We start from the raw sequence: 26,471 nt of genomic DNA, 5'->3' as shown, positions 1-26,471 counted from the left end.
TTAAAGCAACAGCTCTTGCCAGAAACAACCCCCCAGGCAGAGGTTTGCCCTGCTGCCCTCTGGCACCGCTGGCACGTACCGATGTGCTGGGCGCAGGTGTCGCAGTACTCAGCGTAGAGGGACTCGAAGCAGCTGCAGCAGTAGGGCCTGCCATCCTTCATGATGTACCGCTGCCCCCCCAGCACCGTCTCACACTCAAAGCAGCAGAAGTGCTTCATGTGCCAGTGCCGCCCTTCGGCCTCTGTGCACTCGTCAGCAAAAATGATCTGGGGGGAAAACACAAACGTGGAGCAGAGTTGGTCAGAAAGGGGTCCTGGGACACAGACACCAACCTTTGTGCCTCTGGCCCGTGCGTGGCAGCTATTCCCATTTGTTCATACAACCTCCAAGTTTTATAGCTAGCCACCCCAGTCCAGCGTGAGAAATTCCCATGGTTTGGCTTGTGGCAGGGGCATCCATCCTTTCATAGGAAAATCCATTAAAATGCAAATACCTCAGGAGCAAGTTATTGCCCGGACTGCAAAGCGTTAAGGCAGAGCTGCAGTAACGTGCTCGAAGCTCATCCATCAGCTGACAGGGTCGATCAGGGTAATAAACACGCTTATACACAACGTATCGATCTGGTGGACTTCTGAAGAACAGAGCAGCCACTTACTGGAACACATTTACCCATCTCTGAAACAGGGACCTGAGCACAAAGGATGAGCAAAAGCACAAGGAGAAGTGGCAGCTCTATGGGGGAGAGAGAAGACAGAGCTACCTGGCTCCTCACAGTCACCAGTACACTACCCTGTGTGCTTATCAAGGTGATTGCAGTCATTATACCAGTGGGGAAACTGAGGCGCAGAGCACTGTTAAGGGTGAGCTGGGGAAGCAGCCATTTAAAATATTTTCAGCAGATGCTTTCTTGCTGTCTCTGTTTCGCATCCTCATTCCATCTCAACTCCCAAGCCAAGGGACCAAGAAGCCCTGGCTCTGCTCCCTGGTTCTCTGCCCTGTCACAAGGCACACTAAAACCTTTTCACCTGCAGGTCCTCTTAGCCCTGAATTACCCTTTCTCACAATTAGTATTGGATGTTTCAGGAGAAGAAAAGCGTGTTAAAGGAGGAGTTGAATGAAAGACTTAAACAAGAATTTGCAGGGATAAAAAGTACGTGAAAAAAAATTACCCAGCCTAAGCCACAAAGAAATAGGGCCAATTGAATGGTTAGAGGTTGTTTTTCACTGGTAATGCTACAAATTTAATTGGATACATACGTCAATGCTCTTCAGATATGAAGTGCATATAGCCTTGGATATTTACTATTACATGCTTGCAAAGATAGGACGTGGTATTTTATAGTACAGATGGTTTTCCACACTATGGTTTTTGTAACTTTAAAAACCAGAACAATTTCCTTCACCAGCCTTTTAAACAGAGATTGACACTTGAGAAATGCTCAGAGATGACTCTGTATGGTCTTCTATATCAGTTTTGTATTCCATTTGTTCAGCTTCCTATAGCCTGTTAATCACCTCTCTTAAAGCCTATTTCAGCTTAGTGTGTATGCTCAGACACGACTGACTGTAGGAAACACAGCACTCATCCCATCAGAGGCTTCTTCTGGGAAAATAGAGGAGAAAGGAGGACCACCACACCCACCTGGGCTAAAATCACAGCATGGGGGCTGTGCTCCTACTGGAAACAGAGAACCCCCCCAGCTCCCTGCATGTAGACAAGGACCTATCTCTGAACAGTCCTAGGCATACTGCAACAAAGAATACCCGAAACCTCAGGAAAAGCTTGGCTGAACCTTTGGCAAAGCCAAGCCATCATATTTTGTGTGCATGCCTCCATGCAGAGGTCAGGATGGATGGAGAGGAAAATGCCACCCAGGGAGCAAGGGGAACCCTCTTGCGCCACCCCCACAGGCAGCAGCATCAGCGGCAGATGCTGGGGTGAGCTGGCTCTTACCTCGTCGCACGCGGCACAGCGGGGCTTGAGGCACTCGGCGTGGTGCCTGCCACAGTAGATCTTCCCATCTTGGTAGAAGTAGATCAGGTCAACCAGCAGCTCATTGCAGACGCTGCAGATGAAGCAGGGAGGGTGCCAGCAAACGCCGTGTCCCGCTCGCGAGGCGAAGACGGCCATGTCCCCTCCGTTGATCTGGCCGCCGCACTGTCAGAAAAGCTGGTGACTAACGGGGGGTGTGGGTGAACCCACTGCCACCCATCACCAACCAGTTGCTCTCACAACCACCCCCTGCAGAGTGCCAGGAGCTGAAGTGACTACTCCACATCAAATATTGCAGGGTGCTCTTGAAACATGTCCTGACAGACCCCAGTGCTCGTACCTGGTGGGGTCACAAGCGGGCGCTTCTCCCGCGAGCTTCATAAAATCATAGAATGGTTTGGGCTGGAAGGGATCTTAAATATCATCTAGTTCCAACCTCTCCTGCCATGGGCAAGGACACCTTCCACTAGACCAGGACCAAGCCCTGTCCAATCTGGCCTTGAATACTCCCAGGGACAGGGCAGCCACAGCTTCTCTGGTAACCTGTGCCAGAGTCTCACCACCCTCACAGTAAAGAATTGCTTTCTAATATTTAATCTAAACCTACCCTCTGTTAGTTTAAAGCCATTCTCCCTGTGATAGGGAAAGTCTCTCTCTACCTCTCTTGTAGCCCCTTTAGGTACTGGAAAGGGCTCTAAGGTCTCCCTGGAGCCTTCTCTTCTCCAGACTGAACAAGCCCAAGTCTCTCAGCCTGCCTTCACAGGAGAGGTGCTTCACTGATTCAAGTGCCAGTTCATCAGCTGCTACCCACCTGCTCACAGATGGCTCCTGTCATAGTTACAGGGAACGGCCGAACATTGCCTCTCCCTAAATTTTCCCTCTTCCTTTGGTTGCTGAAGAGTTTGAGCTCCCTCTTCTCCTCCTCATCCAATGAATTGCAATAGCGGACCTAAAAAACACAAGTGATGCTCAGTGTTAGGAGTGTTCCTGGCTCCCCAGACAGCAAGCTGCAGTCTCACGGCCCTGCAAACCTCTGCATGGGGACTATGCAAACTCTGCCCTTGGCTCAGGGGACACAGGAGAAATGCAGGTGTCTGGGCTTCGGTCATCTGGGGTTTGGTCGGAATTTCAAGAGGCTGAGATGAGAAGAAAGGGCAAGAGAAAGGTTGCTCTTTGGCTGCTCAGTTTGCAGAAAAGTCTTAGAAGTTAGATTCTCAGAGTCCTACCCAGACCAGCAATTGGAGTGATGGTTTTCCTGCTCTCTCCACCAGACTCCTATAGCAGAGGTCTTCAAAACATTTCACTGGCATTTCCAGAGCACAGCCCCTTTTCCCTGTGCAAATGACGGAGTTTCACTGATTTGTGAACTATTTTTCCAGCACAGGGTCAAGTCTGTACATTTCCAAAATCTTTGCATTGGAAGGTAATAAGAAAATAAGCAAAATAAAATGATACAGTGAATGATGCCATCTCCCCAAAGCTTATAAAACTCTGAGGTTTTCTGGGCTATTTTCATCCTGCAGGCTTAGCTCTTGGCTGGTTGCACCTCAATGGAGAGTACGAGTGGAGAGTCAAGGCAGCCACGTGTAGTACCAATGCCCGATCCAGTCTCCATTATGCAGGAGAGCAGATTCATGGAGCCGAGCAGGGTTATTCATGTGAGCAACCAACACACCTTGAGTGTTCAAAGGAGCAAAATCGAGCACGAGGGGAACTTGGATGCAAAATCTGCCAATTTACAGAAAATACATGCAGACTTGTATGTCTAACTTGCAGCAACATGGGCTGCAGTAGCATCATTTGTGCATATTTATTCTCATATTTTTGGCTGTCAGAGGCTGTGGGTTTCAAGCAGATGCCAGGAAAGCAAGCAGGCAGGCAGGTTGGGGCCTGAGGGTGTATAGGAAGAAGCCCCTTCCTGGTGCCTGGAGCTCCCCCTGCGCTGGCAGCGCTGTGCTGTGCCCGTGGCACCCAGCCACGCGCAGGCAAACCTGTTAAAATCTGACCTAGACCAAACAAGTTACCTGCATGTATGTTCCAGAGCGGCTTCTTCAGAAAGCAGCATGAAAACGATTCTTTTTGTTTACACAGGGAAATTTTGCGGGTTACCAAAAGCCAGTGTTCTCACTGGTGAGATCAGGATGTCAAAAGACCAGACCCTTTTTGCTGCCTCACATCGTTCTTGTAAGACGTAAGAATGTTTATTTGCTCTGACTGGTCTTGACTCAACCTCTGGCTTGCCAGGCTCTCCCAGCTCATGAGGCTCAGCCCAAGTGAAGCCCCTCCTTGGCACACTCACTCCCACTCCCAAGGTGAGTTGGAAGCAGCACCTGGGAAAAGGCTTTTACAACTTTGTATGTCTCTAGATGATCTCAACAGCATAACAAGCCACTTTTAATGGGGCTTTGGCCTCCAAGGGCTGATAAAATGCTTTTATTTCAGAGAACTGCAGAACTGATGAAAAATTTTTAACTTCAGAAACAAACAACTCTCCACCTCCAACACAAGCAAAGCAGGGAGCAAACACAGCCACTTAAATAGCAACATGATCAAACTTCAAGTAAATCCCCCCAAGAAGCAAAAGGAGTTGAGAAAGGATGAGCCACGCTTCCCCACAAGCAACCCCAGGAGGTGCATCCACTCTCCGCCCGCAGCCCTGCTGATGTCCGAGGACACATTTTGGACACTGACCTCATTGTCATGCGGTGGCAGCTGATGCAGAAGTTGCTTTATGCGAGACTTTTCTCCCGGGCTGTTGACGTAGGGGACCTTGTCCTCGGGCAGGCAGCTGTAGTACTGGTGCACCTACGGAGCAAGAGAGGGGACTGCAGAGGGGTTCCCCGGCCAAGCCTGTGCCCCCATGCCCAGCCAGCAGCCAACCCCCCGAGCCAGTGGGCGCTGGGTCTTCCCAAAGATTTTGAGCATGGAAAGGCAGCCAGGAGCTGCTCTGGGTTTACTGCCTTTTTCTCCTCGGAGGAAGAGGGGTGGCAGCCCCGGCGAGGCGGCGGGCGCGTTACCGTTTGCTCGGTCAGCCTCCATAGCGTGAGCATGTTGCGCCGGCTGCGGGGATGTGTCGGCACCTGCCTCGGCTGGGGAGGTTAAAAAGGCTGCGCCCCAGCAGCCTCCGAGTTGCCGGCTATCTCAGCCTCCACCTCCATCAAAACCCTCCGGGCTTTTTTCTGCAGCAATTTGTGGAAGTAAACAGCAGATAAAAATCTGTTGGAAGGCTTAGTTTTTCTCTTTTGTCTCAGAGCGTATAATTAAAATCGGCTATTAAAAAGGCTGGAGGACGGCGTGCCCGGCGCTGGGAGCGCAGTGCAGCCCGGAGAGGAAGCACACCCTGAACCCCAGCGTCTCTCCTCCGACTGCCACACCTGGGACGTGCACTGAAGGGCCGGGCCAGCACCGGGAGGGGACTCACTGGCTGATCTGCGCTGAAATGGCCACAGTGAAGCTGAACGGCTTGGGAAGAACCAGGAGAAGGAAGAGGTAAGGGAGAGCTCGGCTGGGATTGGAATTCTCTGCAGACCCAGATGCCTCTGGATGCTTGGGCAGGAGGAGAAGGCTGGCTGGCTTCCTTAAATCTGCTCTTGGCTACAGAGATGCAGGCTGTTTTGCCAGCACACACAGCTTTCTGCCTTTGCCACGGTGGGATTAGACCCGAGATGCTCCCTCAGCTCTCAGCAATTCATTTTGGAGTGGCTGCACCGCCTGCAGCTTTCACAGGGCTTTTCCCAAATGACACTTCCTTCGCAGCAGCTTCTGATCAGCTTTTTCCCTCGCTGTATGTTTTGGACTTTGGCCTAGAAAGCACCACCTGTGCTGGCTCTCCCCAGAGAAGCCCTCTCTGCCCACACAACCCCACAGCATCTGTGGATGACAAGCTGCCGTGGGTCACTGGGAGGGGTGGGGACACCAGGGTCAGGTCACACAGGGGTGGCTGGCAAGAGAGCTCGCCTGTAGGCTCATAAGCTGACAGAGGTGGCTCATAAACATACTTACCTTCCACAGGAAGAAATACTCTTTTATTCCAGAATAAATATCCAAACCTGTCTTTATTCAGGAATAATTGCTTTGCATTCACCTCACTCCCTGCTCTCATTTAGAGCTGCCTGCAAGCAGAGCTGCTCCAGTGCTTTTCTCAATTTATGTTCCTCCCCAAACTGATGTCACCATCCACCTTTCCCCATCATCATGTTTTCCAGAAAGGGAGATTTTTAGCAGATTTCTACCCGTAACTCTGCAGTGCTGATGACAAGGGAACGGCTTGTATCATGAAGCTGAAGAATATGCTGAGCATATGCCACTGCAAAACCCTAAATTTGTTTTGCTAAGGCACAGCAGAAACAGACCCACCAGCTATGGAAACTGTCAAGGAAAGAATGGCTGCGAAGTATTTTGTTATGTTAAAAAGAAAACAAACTACGTACATTGGAATACTTACTTTGCATTTATAGAGCATCCTTCATCCAGGGACATCAAAGCACATTGAAAACGCTTAAATTCTTATGATGTGCTACACAAGGTGGCAAATATACACACTGGAAAGGACTAATTGCAGCATCACAATGTTAAATGAGCGTCGTGAGTTTATGCAGCAAGCCTGCAGCAGAGTTTGCAGTTGAAAATCTCCAGTGATGTCCCGGATGCCATTATCCTTTACTGGGCTGCCAGGCTTCCTTGCTGCCTGCCCGGCCGGCACACACTCCTGCTGGCTTCTCCTGCCAAACTCCCCACGTGCAAACAGGCTGCTCGCTGTGCACTGTGCTCACATTGGTTAGTTCGTGTTTTTATTTCTTGCAATGAAATTTTTTTGCCCACTGAGTCCTTGAAGTTGAAGGAGACCATAAATTATTTTTTTTTTTTGAAGAGACGCCAAATTCCTAAAGCAACGAGCCCTAAGACGCTCACCCTGGGCAAAAAGCAAGGATTGGGGGTTCTTTCTTCTTCCTTCAGCAGCCTGGGTGCTGCCTTCCCGGAGCCCAGTACAGCAGGATGTATGTGCCCAGCTCCGTTCCTGCTTCCGGTGGGAAGTTTTCCATTTAGTCTCAGCAGGTCCGCAGGAACTGGTTCCCATCAGACCAGCAACATAGCTCTGCAGGGATGGGCAATTTGGTTTGAGAAGCAAAACAAAATAAATATAACAGGCTCCAACCTGTGTTCTGTTGCCTGAAATAACCTGAAAGGGTTTGCTCTGGATCCACGTCAGCCAGAGGGACCTTCCGCAGGGGTGCCCATGGACAGGATGGAATGGAGAAAGCTGCCACTCTTTGCCCAGTGCCTGCGGGACATCTCATAAGGAGGAAATCCTTATGCCTGCCAATGGCTTCCTCCAGCCACCATCCTTCCTGGGGACAAACTTGAACCAGAGGGCTGCACAGATCCTTTCACCTGGGGCATTGCTCCTATCCCAAGAGATCCACCCAGAGTGCAGATGAAGAGCAAAAGGACACCCCTTGCCCAGGCTGACATTAAGCCACGCTTGTGCAAATAATACTCTCCCATCCATCACCCATTCCCACGGCATGCACCCAGCTCCCTGGCTGGGAGAGCCAAGGCTGGGAGGGACAGTGCCACAGGCTGCCAGCATCCCTGCCTCTGTGCTCAGCCGGCTGCATTTCTGACCTGCCAAGTGAGCATCTGGCTCAAGAATAAGGAAAATAAAAGAAGGAAAAGGGGATTCTCAGTCTGGCTTTTCAGGGAAAAGGCATGCAGAAAATGTTAACTTGCTGGAAAACGAAAACTGCTCAGTCTGCACTTTGCTTTTGTACAAAAGGTCACCGTTTTACGTTACAGTAACTCCTCCTCCGTCCGGCTCTGGTTTGGAGCACGCACAAGCCTTGTGGTTGGGGAGCCCTGCAGGGCCAGGGCCAGACCCCCCATGCACCAGTGGACGGCTCCTCACTGCCCTTACACGCTCTGCAACATGAGCTGCACCCAGACAAGGACAACTGCGAGGGGCAATGACCTCGGATGGATAACATTTCCTTTTTAAATCGTGCAGTATCTGTAACTGTTTTATTATTAAATACTTCTGCCACACAACACCGCAGCTCTACACACTCCTACTGCCCCTCACAACAGATCTGCTCTGCCCAAGATTAACCAAACAAGCATCATTAACACACAGGAGCCACTCGTGGTGCCAGACTAGGTTCATCCTCAGTTTCTCCATTTGCCCGACTTCGCTCTGACCTCCACTCACATCTGGATGAGAGAAACTGCAGAGGAATCTGGAATACAAGCCTGACAGAGCTCAAGAAGCATTTGGACAATACTCTCAGGCACATCGTGTGACTCTTGGGGATGGTCCTGTGCAGGGCTGAGAGTTGGACTCGATGCTCCTTGTGGGTCCCTTCCAATTCAGCGTACTCTGTGATTCTGTAAGTTAAAATAAGGCCTCAGACAACATCGTGAGGCCGCAGATGCCAGGGGGATGGGCTGGACAGTGTCCTGGACACCAGGCCAGCTGTGGGTGCTGGGTGCCATGGCACACTGGCCAGCTGGGCAAGCCCCATCCTGCCCCAGGGAGATCTCCCAGGCACTCGGACAGGCTCTGCGTCGCCAGAACTCAGCACAGCAGATATCCATCTTCCCAGGGTGTTATTATCACCTTCAAAAGGGAAAGGTCCAAACACCAAGCTTTGTTAACAAAAACTGATACGCATTTCAGAAATTAACAGCTGCTTGAAGCAAAAAGGGGAAGGGGGCATGGGACAGGAGAGGGATATAGAAATTAAAAGAGAAAGAAACCAGGAGAAAGGAAAGAACATAATGTAAAATGAGGGTTAGAAAAAGCCTTTTAAGTGGAGCCAACTTTATTCAAAGGCACTGAGGAAAGTAATTACGTTAGTTTACAAATGCCTTTGTGTTCTGCAGTCTTCCTAGGTTTGGGGTGTGTTTCCAGTTTAACTTTGACTGTTTACAAACCTACCCCGACTCTGCTAAATAAAGGCAGGACTGCAGCTTGTCCTGACAGTCCCAGAGTGACCAAAGACAAAACCCACATGAGCATGTCTGTGAGCAATGTCTTACACCTCCTAGAAGAAAAAGTTTGCAAACATCCTGTAAATTTAAGCTATTGATGAAGGATCTCTTTGATCAATGAATTAAAGGAGGTGGAGGGGGAATATAATTTTTCTTATGCCACAAATTGGTGTGGGGAAGCAATGTTTGGTTGTACTCGTCCTGAGTACAACACATCTTCCTAAAGCACCCACCAAACTGGGCTGTTTGGAATGACTGTGCTGCTGGGATGGACTACAAAGGAGCACGAGGTGTCCTGGCATGGGTGCCGACTTGCTCAGCCCTCACAGCTCTGGCACATCCAGCTGGGCAATCCCACCTGGCTTTCATGGAACCAAACAAACTGCAAAACCATCTGCAAGATTTTTGCAAAGAGCCCTAGAAGGGCAGGATGTGCTGCACTGTGTGCAGTACGGTGTCTGCACACAGATGTCCCCAAAAAGGGGACCTTGGTGCGTCAGGCACTGCTCAGGCACAGTGCAGTAAATCATCACACACAGTGGAGCCTGTTCAAAATACAGGCACACAGCATTGTCTGACATCTACCCATGCCCAGGACAGTATCATTTCCCTTGGGACCATGCTGGGGTACCACAGCCCTGGCAATCCATCCCACACCACCCAGGGATGTAGCACAGCAGCACGGGGAGCTGTCAGCACATTGATGTGCGTGCACTCAGTCATGGTCCTGTCCCTGGCTCGCTGCGTGCGAGCTCCCACAGGATTTGGCTGCAGAGGGGGGAAGGCAGCCAGTGGCTCTGACAAGCCTGTGCTGGCCCAGGCGAGCAGGGCTGCTCCTGTGGCTTGCCTGCTCCTCCCCAGTGCCGGTTTCGGAACAACACATATCAGGCATTAATGATCTTTTACATTGAGCACTTAAAATTGACAGAGAAACAAATTTGATGCTTTAGTATTTCTCTCATTCCTGCTGGTGTCCCTTAGAAAAGCAAGGGGGAAATATCCCAAACAAGCCACATGCAAATAACCTTCCCAATGTGTCTGCAAAACACTGCAAGTGCTCGTACACGACAGCTCACACATGAGCTCCACAGATGACAGCATGTGTGAGCCTGGAAAACGGGTTCAGTGTGCTTTGGCCTGAATCTGGCACGTCCTCCTTTTCAAGGCCATTAGGATACAAAGCACTTATTTATTTCTTGAAGCAAAACAATCCTTACACCAAGGCCAGATGCTCTGAAACAGAGAGGAGAGTGGGAACTGCTGGCTAAGTCTGCCAAGAGCGGGGATGCAGCCAGGCACGCACCCCAGAGGGACCCGGAGTGCCCCCCGAGACCCTGAAACCCCAGCTGGGAGAAGACCTGTATCACCCCCAGATCCATGAGCATGCCCATGTGCCGGCACACGGCGGTGGGAGGCAGATGCAATCCCTGGCGCCGGGCAGTCCGACATCCCGCAATGTTGGGTTTGCTCTTGGAAACCCGCTCCTAAGGCAGAGGGACAAAGGCAGGGAACAAAGGAAAAATAATTTTTCTAAGTGCTATTTTTTCTGGCACGCTCTGCAGCTCTCTGCACGCTCCTCTCCCAGGGCTAACGGCAGCCGAGGCATCTGAGTGTTGCTGCTCCCCAGTTGAGAATGACATCCATTCCTGCCAAGCCTTTGGAGCAGCTTTTGGTCTGTAAGAGATCCCGAGGAAACATTGCTTCCTGCTGGCATCAAAGAGGAACATTTGAATGAAGGCCGTACATCCACACGTTTTAGACTTGTGAAAGTGTATGACATGATTTTTCTTTTTTAAGCAGAAATTGAATTTGGATTAAAAGGAGTCAGATCACTCCTTTCAATAGCATCCAAGAGCGGTCTGTGCTGCGAGGTCCTGACCGGCAGAGCCGTTCTTCCAGGGCTCAGGGTCCCCTGGAGCATCAGGAGTGATAATGATCATTTGCTGCATTGATCATTGTTGATCATTCCCCCGTGTATCACACTTAAAATGCTCTTGGATTTCTAAGGCACAGCTCACTAGCATAATGCTGCAACATGGAAAAGCTGTAATTGCATGGTGGAATAAAGCTCCAGGGCAAGTTTATATCGTGCAGTTCAGGGCTTTTCAGTTTCCTTTTTCCATTCCCTTCTCCCCTGCCTCTCACCTCTGCTGACCACCACACAGCTGCTTCAAATTTCAGAACTGAGCAAACCATGTCAGGTAAGTGGTTTGACTTCTGTGGCCCACCAAAAGCAGTTGACTCCCTCCCTCATAATAAGATTATTCAAGGATTAAGTAATTTTAACAGCTTCCATGGGTTCATCATGATCAGGCCAACACCCCAGGATACAGAAATGGAGCAAAAGCCCAGACACATGGTTTTGTCATGTTTTCTTTTGCAGCATGGACGTACTCACACTCCTCCATTCACTCTGCTCCAGGGCAGAAGGAATAGCTCTAGGATCTCCTAACCCGCCCCAGCCGCCCCCAAGTCACGCAGCAATGGCATCACACATGGAAAAAGCATTCCATGTGCGGGACTGCTGCTCCATCCAGCAGCTGGGAAGCATTCGGTACAGTCTGATGCCTGGAGGCTGGATTTAGACAGCTCCAGCCTTGAAATAAGAGCCGCTAACTGCCAGGCTATTTAGATACCGAGAGAGTTCACTGAGAAGGTGATGGACTTACCGCTACCTCAAAGTGAAACTGGAGAGCTTTTAAAATTGTGCTGAAATGCGGCTTTTGGCTTAAAATACTCCAGTGTGCACGTGTGTTAGGGGGCAAAATGAGAGGTAGCTGCAGCTCCTGGGATTGGGGTTCATTAGTTACAGCTTCTCCTCAGCACACTCGGCTTCCCATCCACCCTGCCCTGCCAGGAAGGGAGAGCTCTTCATGGAGCTTTTGTCCTTCCTCTACCAGATTACAAATTAGCTTCTCTGCTCCCACTACTATATATGTTTGGGGCACAGGATTGCTTTGGTCTCTCTTACTCCTTTCCTTGTTGCATGCAAGACTTTAGTCTCTTGAGGAGTGAAACAGTTTGTTGAACTGAGAAGTCTCAAGAAAGGACTAGAAAGTACAATGCACTTGACCATGACCCACAGGCACAAATGAGACACATGTCCCCCTAGAGATGCCTGGCCCAGATAATGTACTTTCTACAACACCAGGGTGGTGAAAATGGGTATCTTTAGGTAAGGTGTAAATGCACGTTCAATGTAGGTTCACCTCCACTCTCCTTTCCTCACTGCGTGACCTGAACAGCAACTGATGAAACTTGGAGGTTTTATAACTCAGGCCCTTGCTGCAGGTCTTGCAAAAGACCCAGAAGAGGAATTAACATGTATGTCAGCCCCTGAATAAACCCCTGTGACAGTTACAAGTTTCACACCACTGCAAAGCTCTTGAGGTCCAAGCTCTAACAGCTGCCTTAGAGGAAAATCGTCCCCTGAACCTTCACACTGCTGATTTTAGTTCAGATGAGATTTTCATAACTTTTTTAAGGCCTCAACCAGAGCAACTGTACTGACAAGAGGGACGTAAGTTCTTATGGCACATGCAAGGGTCTCAAATGTTGGCATGCTGGAGCCATACAGAAAGCTGCACCACAGCTTAAGTAGAGCTCCATCTTTTGTTTAATTGGAAATCTCTGCCCATAACCAGCTGCTCCTATTACTGAGACACAATAAAGATAGAAATCCTCAAAAATCCCTTGTATTCAGAAATTCAAGCTGGCATGTTATAACCCCTTTGGATTTCTCCAAACCACAGGCCCAAGGAATTCAAGGCTGCACATTCACATGTATTTACACATGCCTTCCTTGCCTAAAAATGTGAAAAACACATCACAAAAGGACTTATTTTTAAGCATCTGTCCTCAAAACTTATGTCAGTCCAGGGAGAATCAGCTGTCAGACTGCCAGCCCCAGCAGACAAACTGGCTCCTGAAGTTGCCTCCCTTGACTTTGCAGCCAGGCTCAGTCTGGGATCTTGCTTTGCTGAGGACACACTTCTATCAGTGTCTGCCCATTTCAAGACTCTCACAGTTATTTCTTTATCCAACCACTGAACTGCAGGCAGAGAGAAAGAGTATTTCTCAAAGCCTCTGTCCAGAGCTTCTGTACAGCCACCTCTGCCATTCCTTATCTTCCACAAGAGAAGTCCCTCTTCTGCCATACGACAACTTCTCATTGAGGTCCAATCCAAGTGGGATTAGACCCCACAGGAGCCTCCTGGCCATCCTGTGTAGTTGATTGCTACTACAAGAAACCATATTTTCTAATCACTTTGTAATTTATGGAGCTCAGTCTCGGGTTTTTACCCATCGCTCTCCCTGTTGGCAGGTTGCCACTGAGCCTTACACCTCTGATGGTTTGAAATCTCTTCCAATTTCCTGCCTGAATGCATTTGGAGCCCATTTATATCTATTTTCTTGTGCCAAAGTTGGAGCTTGAGTAACTGCTCTTCCTCCTTTAATGCACAGGGAGTGATCATAATCCTTCAATTTGTTAGGCTGGACAAAACAAGCTCTTCTAGTCTCCTCAATGAAATAGTACTTCCAGTGTCCTTCCAGTTTATATCCCTCTTCTTGAGCAGCAATGGCATATGTTTTAGCTGCTTTTCCAGATGAATTTTTATCCTACCTTAATGCAGTGGTATTATAATTTTTTTATATTGCTGTCTTAATCCCTGTGTTATGAACATATTTAGAAATATATAATATATATGGCTTTTGAGTAAAGGACTTTGTAATCTTACACACTGATGACTCATAATATAAGGGTCAACTTCCAGCTCCACTCCTCATTGCAATGTCTGGATCAATATCTGTGAACACTGGACCAATGCTTTTTTTTCTCTTCAGTAGTGGGCACTGAGTAACCAACAAAATTTTGACTAGCTGACAGGTACCACAGACCAGCTGATGCCTGAATTAGTATCCAGGAACCCAGTAAAACCTTATAGATTTGAGTCAATTCCCCTCTAGATGACACTTAATAATTTAAGCTTTGGATTGAAGGGACTCTCCAAATTCTGAAATGACCTGTGGATACTGCCAAAAACCGATGTCATGTTTGCAGGCCAACTCCTTCCTGCTGAAATCCTGTAAATTGCTGCGTTGAGTGAGATGTGAACACTGTCTCCCAAGAATAGTGAGGTAGGAAGGCTGTCGTCCAAGTATAATAAGAAAACTGCATTAGTCTTTCAGGGGAACACTTACCTCCCCAGCTCATATGCTGTGTAGAGGTTTTAATAAAGTAGAATATTGCAGAAAAAGTTGTTTCATTTCATCTGTTTCACGTCAAAAAAATACGACAGTGAAACAGCAGAAGGCAGAATTCTCTGCCTGCTAATCTGTATTTTCAGCCCAGACTGACATCAGCGTCCTCAGCCAGAGTGGAGCCCACCAGCTGTTCCATGGCAGACATAGCATTGCAGGGGCTCCACATCACATGCACACACCTGACTCACTGACCAAAAAGCCACGGGTCTGTCTGCAGCCTTGCACAGCTCCAGAGAGTCACTGCAGAGGTATCTCCTACCCCTCAGGAGGCAAATGACCCTTCCTGCACACTGGGACACTCCCAGCCCTGTGATACCCCAGCCACATGATAACTCCTGGAGAAATTCTGTATCCCTGGAAGTGCTGAAGGCCAGGCTGGATGTGGCTTTGAGCAACCTGATCTAGTGGGTGGCATCCCTGCTCATGGCAGGGAGGGTTGGAACCAGATGATCCTTTAAAGGTCCTTTCCAACCCAAACCATTCTACGATTCTATGAAATTCAGGGTGCTGCTCTTCACCAAGGGACAAATCCCAGCCCTGCAGTGTGGCTCTTGCATAGCCCAGAGAAGTCACACCTGGCTCTTGCACAGCCCAGGGAAGTCACACCTCGCTTTTGTCTCCTTAGTGGCTCATCTCACATATGAAAACTCATGGAAGGGCTGGTGAATGAGCTCTGCTGGACGGATTTCAGTGCCTGTCTCTGGCTTCGCTTACGGCTGCTCTTCATCTCCATGGTGATTAGAGACAGGCCTGAAGTGGCAAATCTGCTAAGAGGCCCAGTAATGCAGACCGAGGAGCATAATGAGAAAACGAGTGTTCGTATTGAGGAGCACTGTGACTTCTGCAAGAAATAGATGCTGGAAGAACCTAAAAGTACATTAACCTGGGTAATGCATGAGATGTCAGTAGCTACTGATAGAGCTAATGGATTTCTATTTTCTCTTGAGCATCCCAAACTCCCTGATAGCACAGGAGCTCTTAAAGAGCACCTGAAGTATCAAAGAAGCACACAGGTCTTCTGGAATATGTCACCACCATGCTCAAAGTGGGTTTCAATCGCTGTCCATGCCATGCTGTACTTATTAGACACCATATCTACCTGGTCAGGTGCCTCCTGTCACTAAATACCTGTATTTCCACTCAAAACAACAGGAGCATGGGCCAGCTTGGGCTCCAGAAGCCACTGTCACGCCTGGACAGAAAACAGTGCAGAGAGCAGGTGGCACCACCTTGGGTCTGATCCTTCAACAGGACTCCTCAAACTCAACTGGTTCAGGTCCCCACAGCATGAAGGACCAGCAGAGCTAGTTCAGGACCATCTGCACTTGTCCACGCACCACGTCTTGTGCCTCCTGGGAGGCACAAAAGGAGCCTCTAACATAAGGAAGGTGACAGAAAACAAGGCTGCTGCCTGATTTGCACGGTTGGATGGCACCAAATGAAACACACGGTGCTGTGGAGTTTCAAGCTAAGGCTGAGCAAGGCTTATAAAGACGAGAAAAAAAACCCCAAACCACCAAACAACTGGATTTTCTCTAATCAGACAGATAATATTTACAGCCTACGGGTAGTGCCAAAATATTTCAGGAAATGCCTAAGCCGGTCTGAATAAAAGCTCATGAAAACACAGTATTTAAGGACAGCAACTACAACAGTAAGAATGAAAGCTTTCCACCCTCTCCCAGCCTCCTTACACAATTTAAAATGATTGCCATAGCAATTATCAAGGCTAAGCTCATTTTGCAATCTCCTCTGCAAATTAAGTTCTGAGTTGTACACATAGAAGACTAGCATAAAAACCAAAGGAATCATGTACACTGGAAGGAATAGAATCAATGCCTGTTCCACACAGACAGCACGCTGAGGTCTAATCCATCCTGCTCAATTCCTGCATCGAGAGACTTGAGCTTTATTTGAGCTATTCCTTCCAGTAAAGCACAAACATCATGCTTGAAAAACCCAAACCACAAAGCCTTTGGCTCATTTTTCAGAGTAATCTACCAGCTTTGACTGTCTGTCCTGGACTTACCGCAGAGCAATCCAGGAGGGCAGAACACAAGCACTGAGTCCCTGGGGAACACTGGAGTCCCATCATTTTTTCCCAATGAAACATAAGTAGATATGTCTGTATCTTTTCCCTTGCACAACCACAACAAATCCCACCCTGGAAGTATTCTGTTTCCCCTCTCTCAGTTGCCAATTACATCTACAGATGCAGAAAACCACAGGTCCTTGCAAGGATCACATGTGTATTTTGCTCCATTTGTGCATTCAGACCACATCTGTCTCTGCAAGTCTCTCTAGTGCACCAGAAACAGCCACATGCCTGTGCCCCTAGAAGAAAAATCAGGAAAACTATCTCCAAAGAACATATTAGAACAATTATTCTCTGGTAACTGGGTGGTGTCATCGTTACCTGCTCGGGCTTCAGGCCGGGCGGGACCCACGCGTACTCCTCCAAGGCACAGCCTGAGTCGTCGTCAGAAGTGGAATTCCTCTGGAAGTCAAACATGAGCTTCGTGACCGTCTTCTCCATCTCCAGAGGCATAACTGTTACGATGTGCTCTTCCTGGGAGCACTTACAGTGAAGGCAAATCTTCCTGCAAGAGGAGGGGAGAGGAAAAAAAGGAGATGCCTCAGTGAGCTGCACTTTAAATAAGAAAGCAAAGCGATTCCTGCCAGTCACTGGCCTGCAGAGACTAAACTCAACCCTTTCTTATGCTCAGGCATTTCCAAATGCAGGATTTGTCTCTTACAGGGAGGAAATAAAAGTCCATGCTTGCTGTAACAACACTTGGCAATCCAGCTGAGTCAGACTGCCCAATGTTTTGGGATATGCAATTGCTTGTCCCCTTTACTGCACCACGAGGAGCATTTCCAGGGGCCAGCACAGGCAAGGGCCATGCACACGCCTGGTTCAGGTTGACATGCCAGCTGTAATTGCAGAGTTGTTACTGAATTTAGGACAGCTGAGCACTTCACTAATACGGAAAATGGTTGATTGACTGGGAAGCTGTGAATGACAAGTCCCTTTAGCATGCTGATAGCATAAATTTGCTTATTAAAGTAGCATAAAAATTGATTATAGTCTGAACATATAAAGCTAAATTAAATTAAGGGAGGTTACAAAAACCACAGTCACACTACAATGGAATCTTAACCACCCTGCTCAGCAGCACTTGCTGCAGCTCAGCAGAATAGGGAGGAAAGCACAAGAAGAAATGAAAGAACAGCCCACAGGTTGCAATTTAACAGACATTAGATTAGTTCACTGCAAATATCACTTATTCTTAACACTTCTTTTAAGGGGCTGCTGTTCCTGCAGCTTGTGGTCTGTGAGATTTTCTTCACAGGCTTGAATCTGAGCATTTATCTGCAGGGCTGCAAGGACAACACAGAATCACAGAATGGTCTGGGTCAGAAGGAACCTTAGAGATCATCTAGATCCAACACTCCCTTCCATGGGCAGAGACACCTTCCACTAGACCAGGGTGCTCAGAGCTCCATCCAGTCTGGCCTTGAACACTTACAGGCATGGGGCATCCACAAGTTCTATGGGCAACCCGTGCCAGGGCCTCACCACTCCCACAGTAAAGAATTTCTTCCTAATATCCAATCTAAATCTACTCTGTTTCAGTTTAAATCCATTCCCCCTTGTCCTATCACTACATGCTCTTGTAAAAAGTCCCTCTCTAGCCTTCCTGTAGGCCCCCTTCAAGTACTAAAAGGCTGATAAGGTACTAATAAGGTCACCCCAGCCTTCTCTTCTTAAGGCTGAACAATCCCAGTTGTCTCAGCCTCTCCTCATAGGACAGGTGTTCCATCCCTCTAATCATCACACCCCTTCACCAGGGTAACAGCGAAGGACAAACCTGGTTGAAAACATTCCCCGACAAAGAAAAAGAGGTTAAAGGGAATGCTGATAAATTGGCTTCTATTTCTGAAAACTCAATGCTCTTCCACAGGCTGGGTCAATGGTGTCTATTTTAAAGCAACCACACAGGATTCTGAATTAATTTGCACTAATGAAGCGCCACTGACTTCTGAGGAATGAGATAAGATTTCACTTGGGTAGCAGGAGGGAGACATCTCAGAAATAATAAGGTACCACACAAAAAGCAAGGGAAAAGTTAACGCTGCCATTGCAGGTTTCTCTACTCTAACGTAAAACAAAGGAATTCAGAGGGAAGCAACAGTTAAATCCAGGGGCTGGAATTTTCAAACACCTTTCCTTCTTTTTCACCACTGTGTACAAGCCAGCTAAGCATACCAGCACTCGGATCCAGCTTCAAGTCTAAATTTCCATTTGGCCATTACAGCACAAAAAACGCGCTCCAGCAAAAGTCAAGAGGCTCCGTTAAGTCAAGCCAGGGAGATTTGCCAGATTTTCCCATTTCCTGCCTTTCATCAGATCTAAACCACACAGCGACCCCCACACACCCCAGCGTCTGGTTTGCGTCCAGTCGGAGAGTCTTGGCATCGCCTCTGGCTGTTTCCTTAAAAAATAATCAAGGTACCATTTCATGTGAATACTTTAATTAATCAGCTACCGTGGAAGGGCGCTCTGCCTCAGCAAAGCCACTGCTCTCATTGCTGTTTCCATCTCATTTCAGTATATGATTAAGAAGCAGTTCAATAGGTAACAAGATGTTAAGAATAATTCATATCTCCAGAGCCCCAGATTTGGCATTAGAGATAGTTATTCTAATGGAGTTTAGGACTCCTTAGCCAAATTTTAACTTTCAGGACATCGATCACTAGCTCCAAAGGGGGACAAACCCAACAGTCCATGCTTGGATAGTGGCAATGCTGGGAGCATAAGCACTCCTAAGTGGAAAAAGCCAGCGTGCAGGTTTCTGCCTTCTTCCCGTCTAGACACATCCTGTCCAGGAGATGAGAGATGGCAGGAGAGTATCAGAGGTCTTGGCTTTTAATAAACGAGATAAATCAGGACTTGAAATAACAGTGTCAAAAAGTGAATAGGTGAGATGTATGATCAAGTAGACCCCAGAGGTCATTCATTCCCACCACCATCCCACAGCTCACTCCACATTCAGCCAGGAGCTTCAGAACCGGGTCAGGAAGCTGATTTACCCCACCCTCCCTCTTGCATCCCAGGCAAGGGGGTATTGCTGGTGAGTGGCTTCTGTGGTCAGAAAAACAAAGGATGAAAATGACACAGGTAGCCTGTCTACTCAGCAGTGATGTCCCCAAGCCAGGACAACTTTGCACCATTAAAACTCGATCATTTCCAGACATGAGGGTTCTGTCACCCTCCCTGGGCAAACTGTACAAAATTCAAGATCTTGCCTTTGAGATATTCAGTTCCCTTCCTTTCCCCTCATTAAAAGCAGAAGATTAACAGCTTTAATTACAATTTTCTTTACATTAGGATATGTTGTTTCATGGGAACAATACCCAGTGTCCTATGAGTGTCTTTCCACTTCTATGATCAGGTTTCCATGACTTCTTCACATATGTCTCACTTACTCAACTTTATTTTATCCTCTTCCAGCTCACTATAATTAAAAATAATTCCCTGTAGTAAAAATTTAATATAAAAATGTACATTTCAAATGTGAGATGAAATTGAAAAAAAACAGTATTTCCCCCCCCCCGCTCACAGCGGAGTGGCACAAAGTGAGACGATGCACGTGTCAGCACCCAACCGCGCGTGCAGTGACCAGAGTGACAATGTGCTGTGGGTGCTGATACCACAGAGGAGAGCTGGTGGGTGTTGGAGAGGAGCAGAGCCTTGGCTGGCAGCCTGCCTGCTCCCATCAGCAACAGCTCGTTAGTTATTAACGCGGGATGAGCAACAAAGCCTGGAGATGCTCAGTGTGCCACACACGTTACCACAGACAGGGCCCTGCAGCCCAGGTGGGGTGGCACCTCCTGCAAAGGGAAACCCATTAGCTTGGCTCTGGCCAGACACAAGCCTTACCTCACCACCACCAAAGCTTCAGCAATAGCAACTTCTGCTGCCTGTGCAACCTCACACAACTCGAGAAGAACGTGGGCAGGTGTTCTTTAAGCACAGATAAATTAACGCCAATCACTGTCTGGAAATCCCAGCTTCGTTCTTGTGCCTTTCCATCCTGCTCTCATCCCAGAGAAAGGTCTGCAAGCTTGTCTCAGGGAAGTGACTCAGAAAGATCTCCAACAGCAGAGAAGACAAAAGGCTGGAGATATGTCAGACGTGTTACTGAAAGCTGGGGACATCCTGAAGCATCACTTCATTCCAGGAGCTGAGAGCGGGTGAGGAGAAACCAATTAAGTTGTGTTTCCCAACGAAGCAAAGAGAGCTGACAGCACGACTGGCTTTAGGCATGGAGGGTAAATAAAGGAGCTGTTAAGCAGGAAAGAAGGGAGGAAAGAAGAGCAGGAGCCAGCCAACAGCCAGGCTGCTGCAGGAGGCACGGACTGGGGAGCATCGGCAGGGCTGCTCGGCACGGAGCTGCACACAGAGCTGTCCTGTAGCGGGGCCAGGACGGCGGGAAGCAAATGGGGAGAAAAAGAACATTTCCTGGTGTCAGATTTAGCTGGAAAGGAGCCTGCCTTGAATTGACTTCACATGGTACAAAGCAGCAATGGCTCAAAAACAGACTGAAAAATTTCTTCTCCTCAAGGCCAGCGCTTCATGTGATGAAGTTACAAGATGGATGTGCTTTATTTTGCATTGGCTGCTTTTACGTGCTGCTCTTGGCACAGTGGCCAGTCCTCTCTCAGAGGAGGCTCTAACCCCCATCCCCAGTCATATCCCCACCCACACACTGGTGCAGGGGGACACTGCAAATAGATCCACCATCAGGCCTTTTCTCTCTACGGATGAGAACAGGAAATCTGAAGCAAACAGGACCCAACACATCAATCAGAGAACCTGGCTCCCAAGTCCCTCTCACTTGGGATGCAGAAGCATGCTTCCAGCCTGGGTCCACCCACATACAGCTCTATGTGAACCCAATTGACCCCTGAGGTCTCTGGGATGAGGCAGTCCCTTGTGCGCCGTGGTTAGCAAAGCACAGCCTCTGCCACCTCTGGAGTCTCCCACAGCCCTTTCATCACAGCGATGGCACCAACAATAAGCTAAACCACACTGAAAACACTAATGCTGTGCAAGAGGCTCTGGAGAGAGCTGTGAGCATGACCCCAGCTTTCTGAAGAGAGATAAGGTCTCCCTGCTGTGAAAAACCTGCAGACTCCAAACTGGGAAAGCAGAAACAGAGCTAAAAAGCTGGGTAACAGGGATGGGGGACAGCCTGAAGCCAAGGCAAAGGGGGTCCTTGCAAACAGCATGTAGCTCCAGTAAAAGAGCTGTGTACGCTGACTTCTCCCAGTAAATAGCCTGCGTGTTTTGGGGTCTGGGCTGGCACAGGCAGGACAGAACTCCCTGGGGTTGTGAGGGCAGCACACCCCTGCCTGTAGGAAAAGCTCCTTGCTGCAGGGCTCTTTTCTTCCAGCTTGGTGAGTGGGCATGGAGAACCTAGGGCAGCAAACAGCACCAAGGCAAAGCCTGCCCGGGCTGGGACCCGCAGATATTCCGAGGAAGGGCAGCACAAGAGCTCAACCCCTTCCTGACAACAGCAAGAATGAAGGCAGAGTTTAAAATTGTGGCAGAAATGTAAAAATTCCTCTTGGACAAAGGAGGAACTCGGTAAACAGCCCTTATCACCCACCAGCCCTGCTTATCTCTGCTTCTCACTTGTTTCTTCTGGGATGGAAATAAATGGGCTGTATCAGGGAGCAGCTCAGTCTCCAGACAAAGCAAGAAGCAAGAATGCCATGGCCTTGCCGGGCCATGCAATGCTTCTGCTGTGCTCCCTAAGATAGGATTTGCATGCATTTGTGCACACATTAACATGCAAGATCTGGAATCCCTCAAAAAGCAATTGTCAGCTCAGGCTAGGACGGGGTGTGTAAATGTAGATGGGCAATTCCCTTCCCATTTGGCTTAAGACACACAGCAGTCTGATTTCTTTCCAGCCTCGTGCCATCATTCTGATTGCAATGAGGCTTTTGGGTCAGCCAGTCAGTAAATCAAAAATCACAAGATTTCTCGGAAAAGGGAGAGGCTGAGGATTTGGGGCAGCTCATGTGACCCCTGAGTCTCCTAACAAGGGCATCTTAATATCCCCCTGTCTGTTACCTCCTCCCCTCATTTGAGAGCTAATGAGGCATCTTCCCATTCCGAGTGAGCTTCAGCTACACAGACCCCACAGGCAGGGCAAACATTTACCTAAATGGAAAAATTAACATAGTCCTTCACTGCCATAGGCAGAGTTCAGCAGCTCTTCTTCAATACAGGCACCATCCAGCCACGGCTTCCCCACCAAATCCCTGAACGTCAGCTCCATCAGAGGAGCCTTTGAGCTTTTGTGTTCAAAACAGAATTTAGGCTGAATTTCTGACTCTTTCTCCAACATCTGTAACACTGTATTTTGAACCAAATTCTCCCAGTAGCCCCCAGCATCTGCTGCCCATGGCCACAGGTCCCACGGACCTCAGTGACAAAGCAGAGTCTCTCTGGATAAAAAAATTTCTGCAGCTTCCCAGCTCTTCCAGTCACTTCAGCTGAAAAAAAACCCCCAACTATCAGTGGGAATGAACTGCAAAGACTTTGTGCTGCCTGGGTTGAAAAGGAAGCTTAGCGAAAGCTTTTACCCGCCCAGCTGGGGTGCAGGAGGAGGAGTGAATTAGACACGGGCACCTACAGGAGCAGCAATTCAAAGTCTGAGGACAAGGTGCCCTTGGTGGCCTGCAAGGACAGCCAAGGGAGGCCAACAGTGACTTGACACAACATGCTGTGGGAACAGCTGGCTTGAAAGATCAACATCAGGTAGCAGCAACAGAGCAGGCAGAACAGCAATGCCAGGAAACCAAGGAAGAGAGAAATAATCCAGCAATCAAACTGGTTGCATCCTACAGATGGAAGTCCCCCACACACCTATGGCCATAGGGAAGCACGTATAGCCACCCATCTCTGTAAAGATCCACAGTAGGTGGGGAAACACTGAGAGGATGGAGGAGTTGCAAGTCAGATTCTTCTCCACCTTCCCTATCCATCTTCTCTACCCACTCGATTTGCTCAAGGCAACCCAACTTTCCAGTGTTGTTTTATTTTTAGTTCCTCCTTGACCTCTGCAGTGCCAATAGCAGCAGTTGGGAAGGCATCCAGGATGACACTGAAGCTTTTATGACAAACCTCATTTCCACTCTTGGAAAAATTCTCCCCTATGGATGTTGTCCATGCTTGGTCTCAGGCTGGAGACTAATTTTATTTTTAAAACTCATTCTTTACCATTGCAAAAACTATTCTTGCTTAATTAAGAAAAAGAAAAAAAGAACCATCCCCAGTATTGCCAGTTGAAGCCAAATCAGAGCAAAGGCAGTCTCTGAGAATTTTCCAGTTGCTCTGCCTTCATGGTGAATGAGGTCCATCCATTTGAGAAATGGGTGGAACATCTGCCCATGGGTCCCCACTGCCCTGTCACCAAACCATTACTTTCCCATGGCGCAGCCCAGGGCAGCCTCCAGGCTTCTTCCAATTCTGCTGTCTGTGGTCTGAGGCACTACATGGCAGTCAACAACCATCAGCACACCAGAGGTGACCAAGAAATTAGGACAGAACACAACACAATGCACAAAACCCCAAATTCCTCATCTAGCCTGCCTTGGTTCCCTCTTAGGCAAACAAGGAGTCACAGAACCACAGCCCCAAACTGTGGCCAGATCTCGCAGCAACACCCCAGCATGAATTCAAGCACGACCAACCTTTCTAACCTGTGGCTAATTCACAGGGAGGGATCTGGGGCGCATCACAGGGTGTTTTGGGGAGCCCAGGTGTACCTCAGTGCTCTGCAGTGAAAACTGGTCCCTGCTCGGGCTCCAGTTTCTCCTCATGAGCTGGGTAAGAGCCCCAGAGTGTTTAAACACCCTCCTGACCTGAACCACACTGCCAGGCTGCTCCCATGAGCTGCAACCCCTGACACGAACCATGAAAATTCTGATGCATAAAGATGAGATGGTTAAATTAATGGATATTAATAACTCAGCAGCTCTCAGAAGAACTCTCTACTTGGAGCTCTCAGGACATTTTGCAGAAGACTCAGTATTTTTTTTTTCATAACAGAGACTAGACAGACGTGGGCTAAGTGCTACACACCCATGTGAGCTGCAGATCAAGCAAGTGGGTAAAAGAAAAGAGGCAAAAGAAGCTGCAGTGAGCCCCAGCCTGTTGCCCAGCCACGCTACCAGGAGAAAAGACATCCAACAGGCTGCTCTGTCACATCCAACTCGACAGAGGCAGCCTGCCAGCACACAGGCTTACCACTACTCTCAGCATATTTATATTAGGGTTTTTTTTTCCCCCTTAAAGGTCCAGCTCTTAGCATACAGAAACAATAACAACCACGTATTTTTCCCCAGTCACGGAGAAATGCAAACCACTAGTTTCCAAGCTGAAGAGAAGAACAGGCTCAACAACAGCGGTAGTAAACCCTGAAGCTGGTGGGCAAACAATGCTGAAAACAATCTCGTGATTTGGAAAGGAAGAAGTAGGTACAGAATGGGCAGATCCAGGAGAGGGATTTGGTGTCCCCCATGGCAGGATAACCTCAACTCAAAGGACCCCAGAGACCAATGGGTTCCCTGGCTGATGGGGATGGGGAAGGGGAGGTAGCAGGGGAATAGGCACAGCAGGACCCTGCCAAACTCTCTCTCTGGGCTCCACATCCAAGAGCCAGTGTGGGTCTGCGTGACAAAGTCCTGTCCTACCCCAAGGGTTATCTTGTCAGATTTTACTTATACCATTGGGTGGCTTTTCTGCCTAACAAGATGCAGAGATGGGGGTTCTTTCTGCTTTGTTCTTAATTAAACGAAGAAAATTCTCTCCAAGCCTGGGGTTCTAGCAAAATTTGGGCTCTCCCCCTGCATCCAAACCCATCTCTCTATTGAGAAGTCTGTCTCTGTTCAGCATGTGGATCCTCACTGTCTTCTCAAGTTTGCATAACCCTGGGCTCTCCACAGGCAGTATTTATCTTCCTGCCCCTCTCTTTCCCCCATCCCATTCCAGGCTTGTAGCCCATCTATCCAGATGGGCTAAGCTAAGCAGGTTCCCAGCGACCTGCCCCGGGGCTGTACGTGCTATTTTAAGGGCCTTCATCAGTTTGGATTTGCAGCATGACAAGCAGAAACCATGGGAAGCTGTAAACACGCTGCAATCCCAGCTTCTCCCGGGCACTATGTCCTAAAGGAAAAAAACTGGCTGGATAGGCAAAATGCTCAGAAGCAGGATGAGCTAGGCTAAAAATTGTCATTAATTCAAAAGTTAAGGCTTAGACAGTGTCCCTTGAGACAGGCAATATCGACCTGCTTGCGAAAGCAAACACTGCCAGCCTGATCCGTGCCTGTGCCGGCTAAGCCTGAGCCAGGCTGCCAACAGCAAGTGCGTAAGGCTGGGTCATTCTGCTAAGCTGAGTCTGGCTGTCAGAAAACACACAACGGGAGGAGATTAAAACACGGAATCAAAATATAATCTTGTTAGCTGCAGATAGTTTTACTTCACAAATCTTTATCACAGGCTCAAGCTGGCACACTCATAAACACAACGCAGTGATGCGAGACGTGTAAGTGCTCCCACAGTAGGCGAAATAATCACTGAATGAAAATAAGTCAGATAAGTTACAAGATAAGAGAGCTAAAACTGAAAGGATGACACTGCATCTAGTGAGAATAATTATTTTGGCATTTTTCTGTCCAGCGCTAATCCTCAACGGCTTGAAAAGATTCAATCCGTGTTTAGCAACGCCAAGCAATCATGACTAGAAAACAAAGAGTAACTGGATTAAAATCTTTCTACGGTCACAGGTCACGTCTGTGTCACATCTGCTTAAAATGTTCCTTCAAGGGACAAGGAAAGAAAAGGAAATTGGACTTGAAAAGATTCCACTGCAAAACGTAACCCCCGGGTTGCAGTTCTAGGTTGGTTTATAGTTCGGCATTCTGGCATGAACAAGGAAGAGAGCAGAAAGATTATTACTTTAAAACTTTCCATCCTGAGGAAGGCAAACCCACCACAATAAACATCTGAACAGCAACGTCCTCATTCACAGCCCCAGCCTGCATAGTCTGCTCAAAAAACATGCAGAGAACACAGGCTTCCAGGAGCTGCATTTACTAGAGCAATACAATTAACACCGAGAGAGGAGGATTTTTTTATTTCCTATTA

At 48.3% G+C, this 26,471-nt stretch overlaps 1 protein-coding gene across 4 annotated transcripts in view; it reads right to left on the bottom strand.

Moving 5' to 3' along the window:
- Positions 1–26,471, bottom strand: part of PRICKLE2 (prickle planar cell polarity protein 2) — a 105,324-nt gene that overhangs the window by 15,839 nt on the left and 63,014 nt on the right. For all 4 annotated transcript variants that reach the window (XM_064667291.1, XM_064667292.1, XM_064667295.1 and 1 more), the window contains 5 exons: positions 16,662–16,845; positions 4,685–4,798; positions 2,805–2,942; positions 1,955–2,158; positions 80–266 (listed from right to left, as the gene is read on the bottom strand). In XM_064667291.1, the coding sequence (XP_064523361.1) occupies positions 80–266; positions 1,955–2,158; positions 2,805–2,942; positions 4,685–4,798; positions 16,662–16,845 (827 nt within the window). The remainder of the gene's footprint in view (positions 1–79; positions 267–1,954; positions 2,159–2,804; positions 2,943–4,684; positions 4,799–16,661; positions 16,846–26,471) is intronic.

The sequence above is a fragment of the Pseudopipra pipra genome, chromosome 11 (assembly GCF_036250125.1).
Source record: "Pseudopipra pipra isolate bDixPip1 chromosome 11, bDixPip1.hap1, whole genome shotgun sequence".
In the NCBI taxonomy this organism is placed as follows: Eukaryota; Metazoa; Chordata; class Aves; order Passeriformes; family Pipridae; genus Pseudopipra; species Pseudopipra pipra.
The sequence above is the reverse complement of the archived record's forward strand: the minus strand, read 5'-3'. Positions and strand labels throughout refer to the sequence as shown.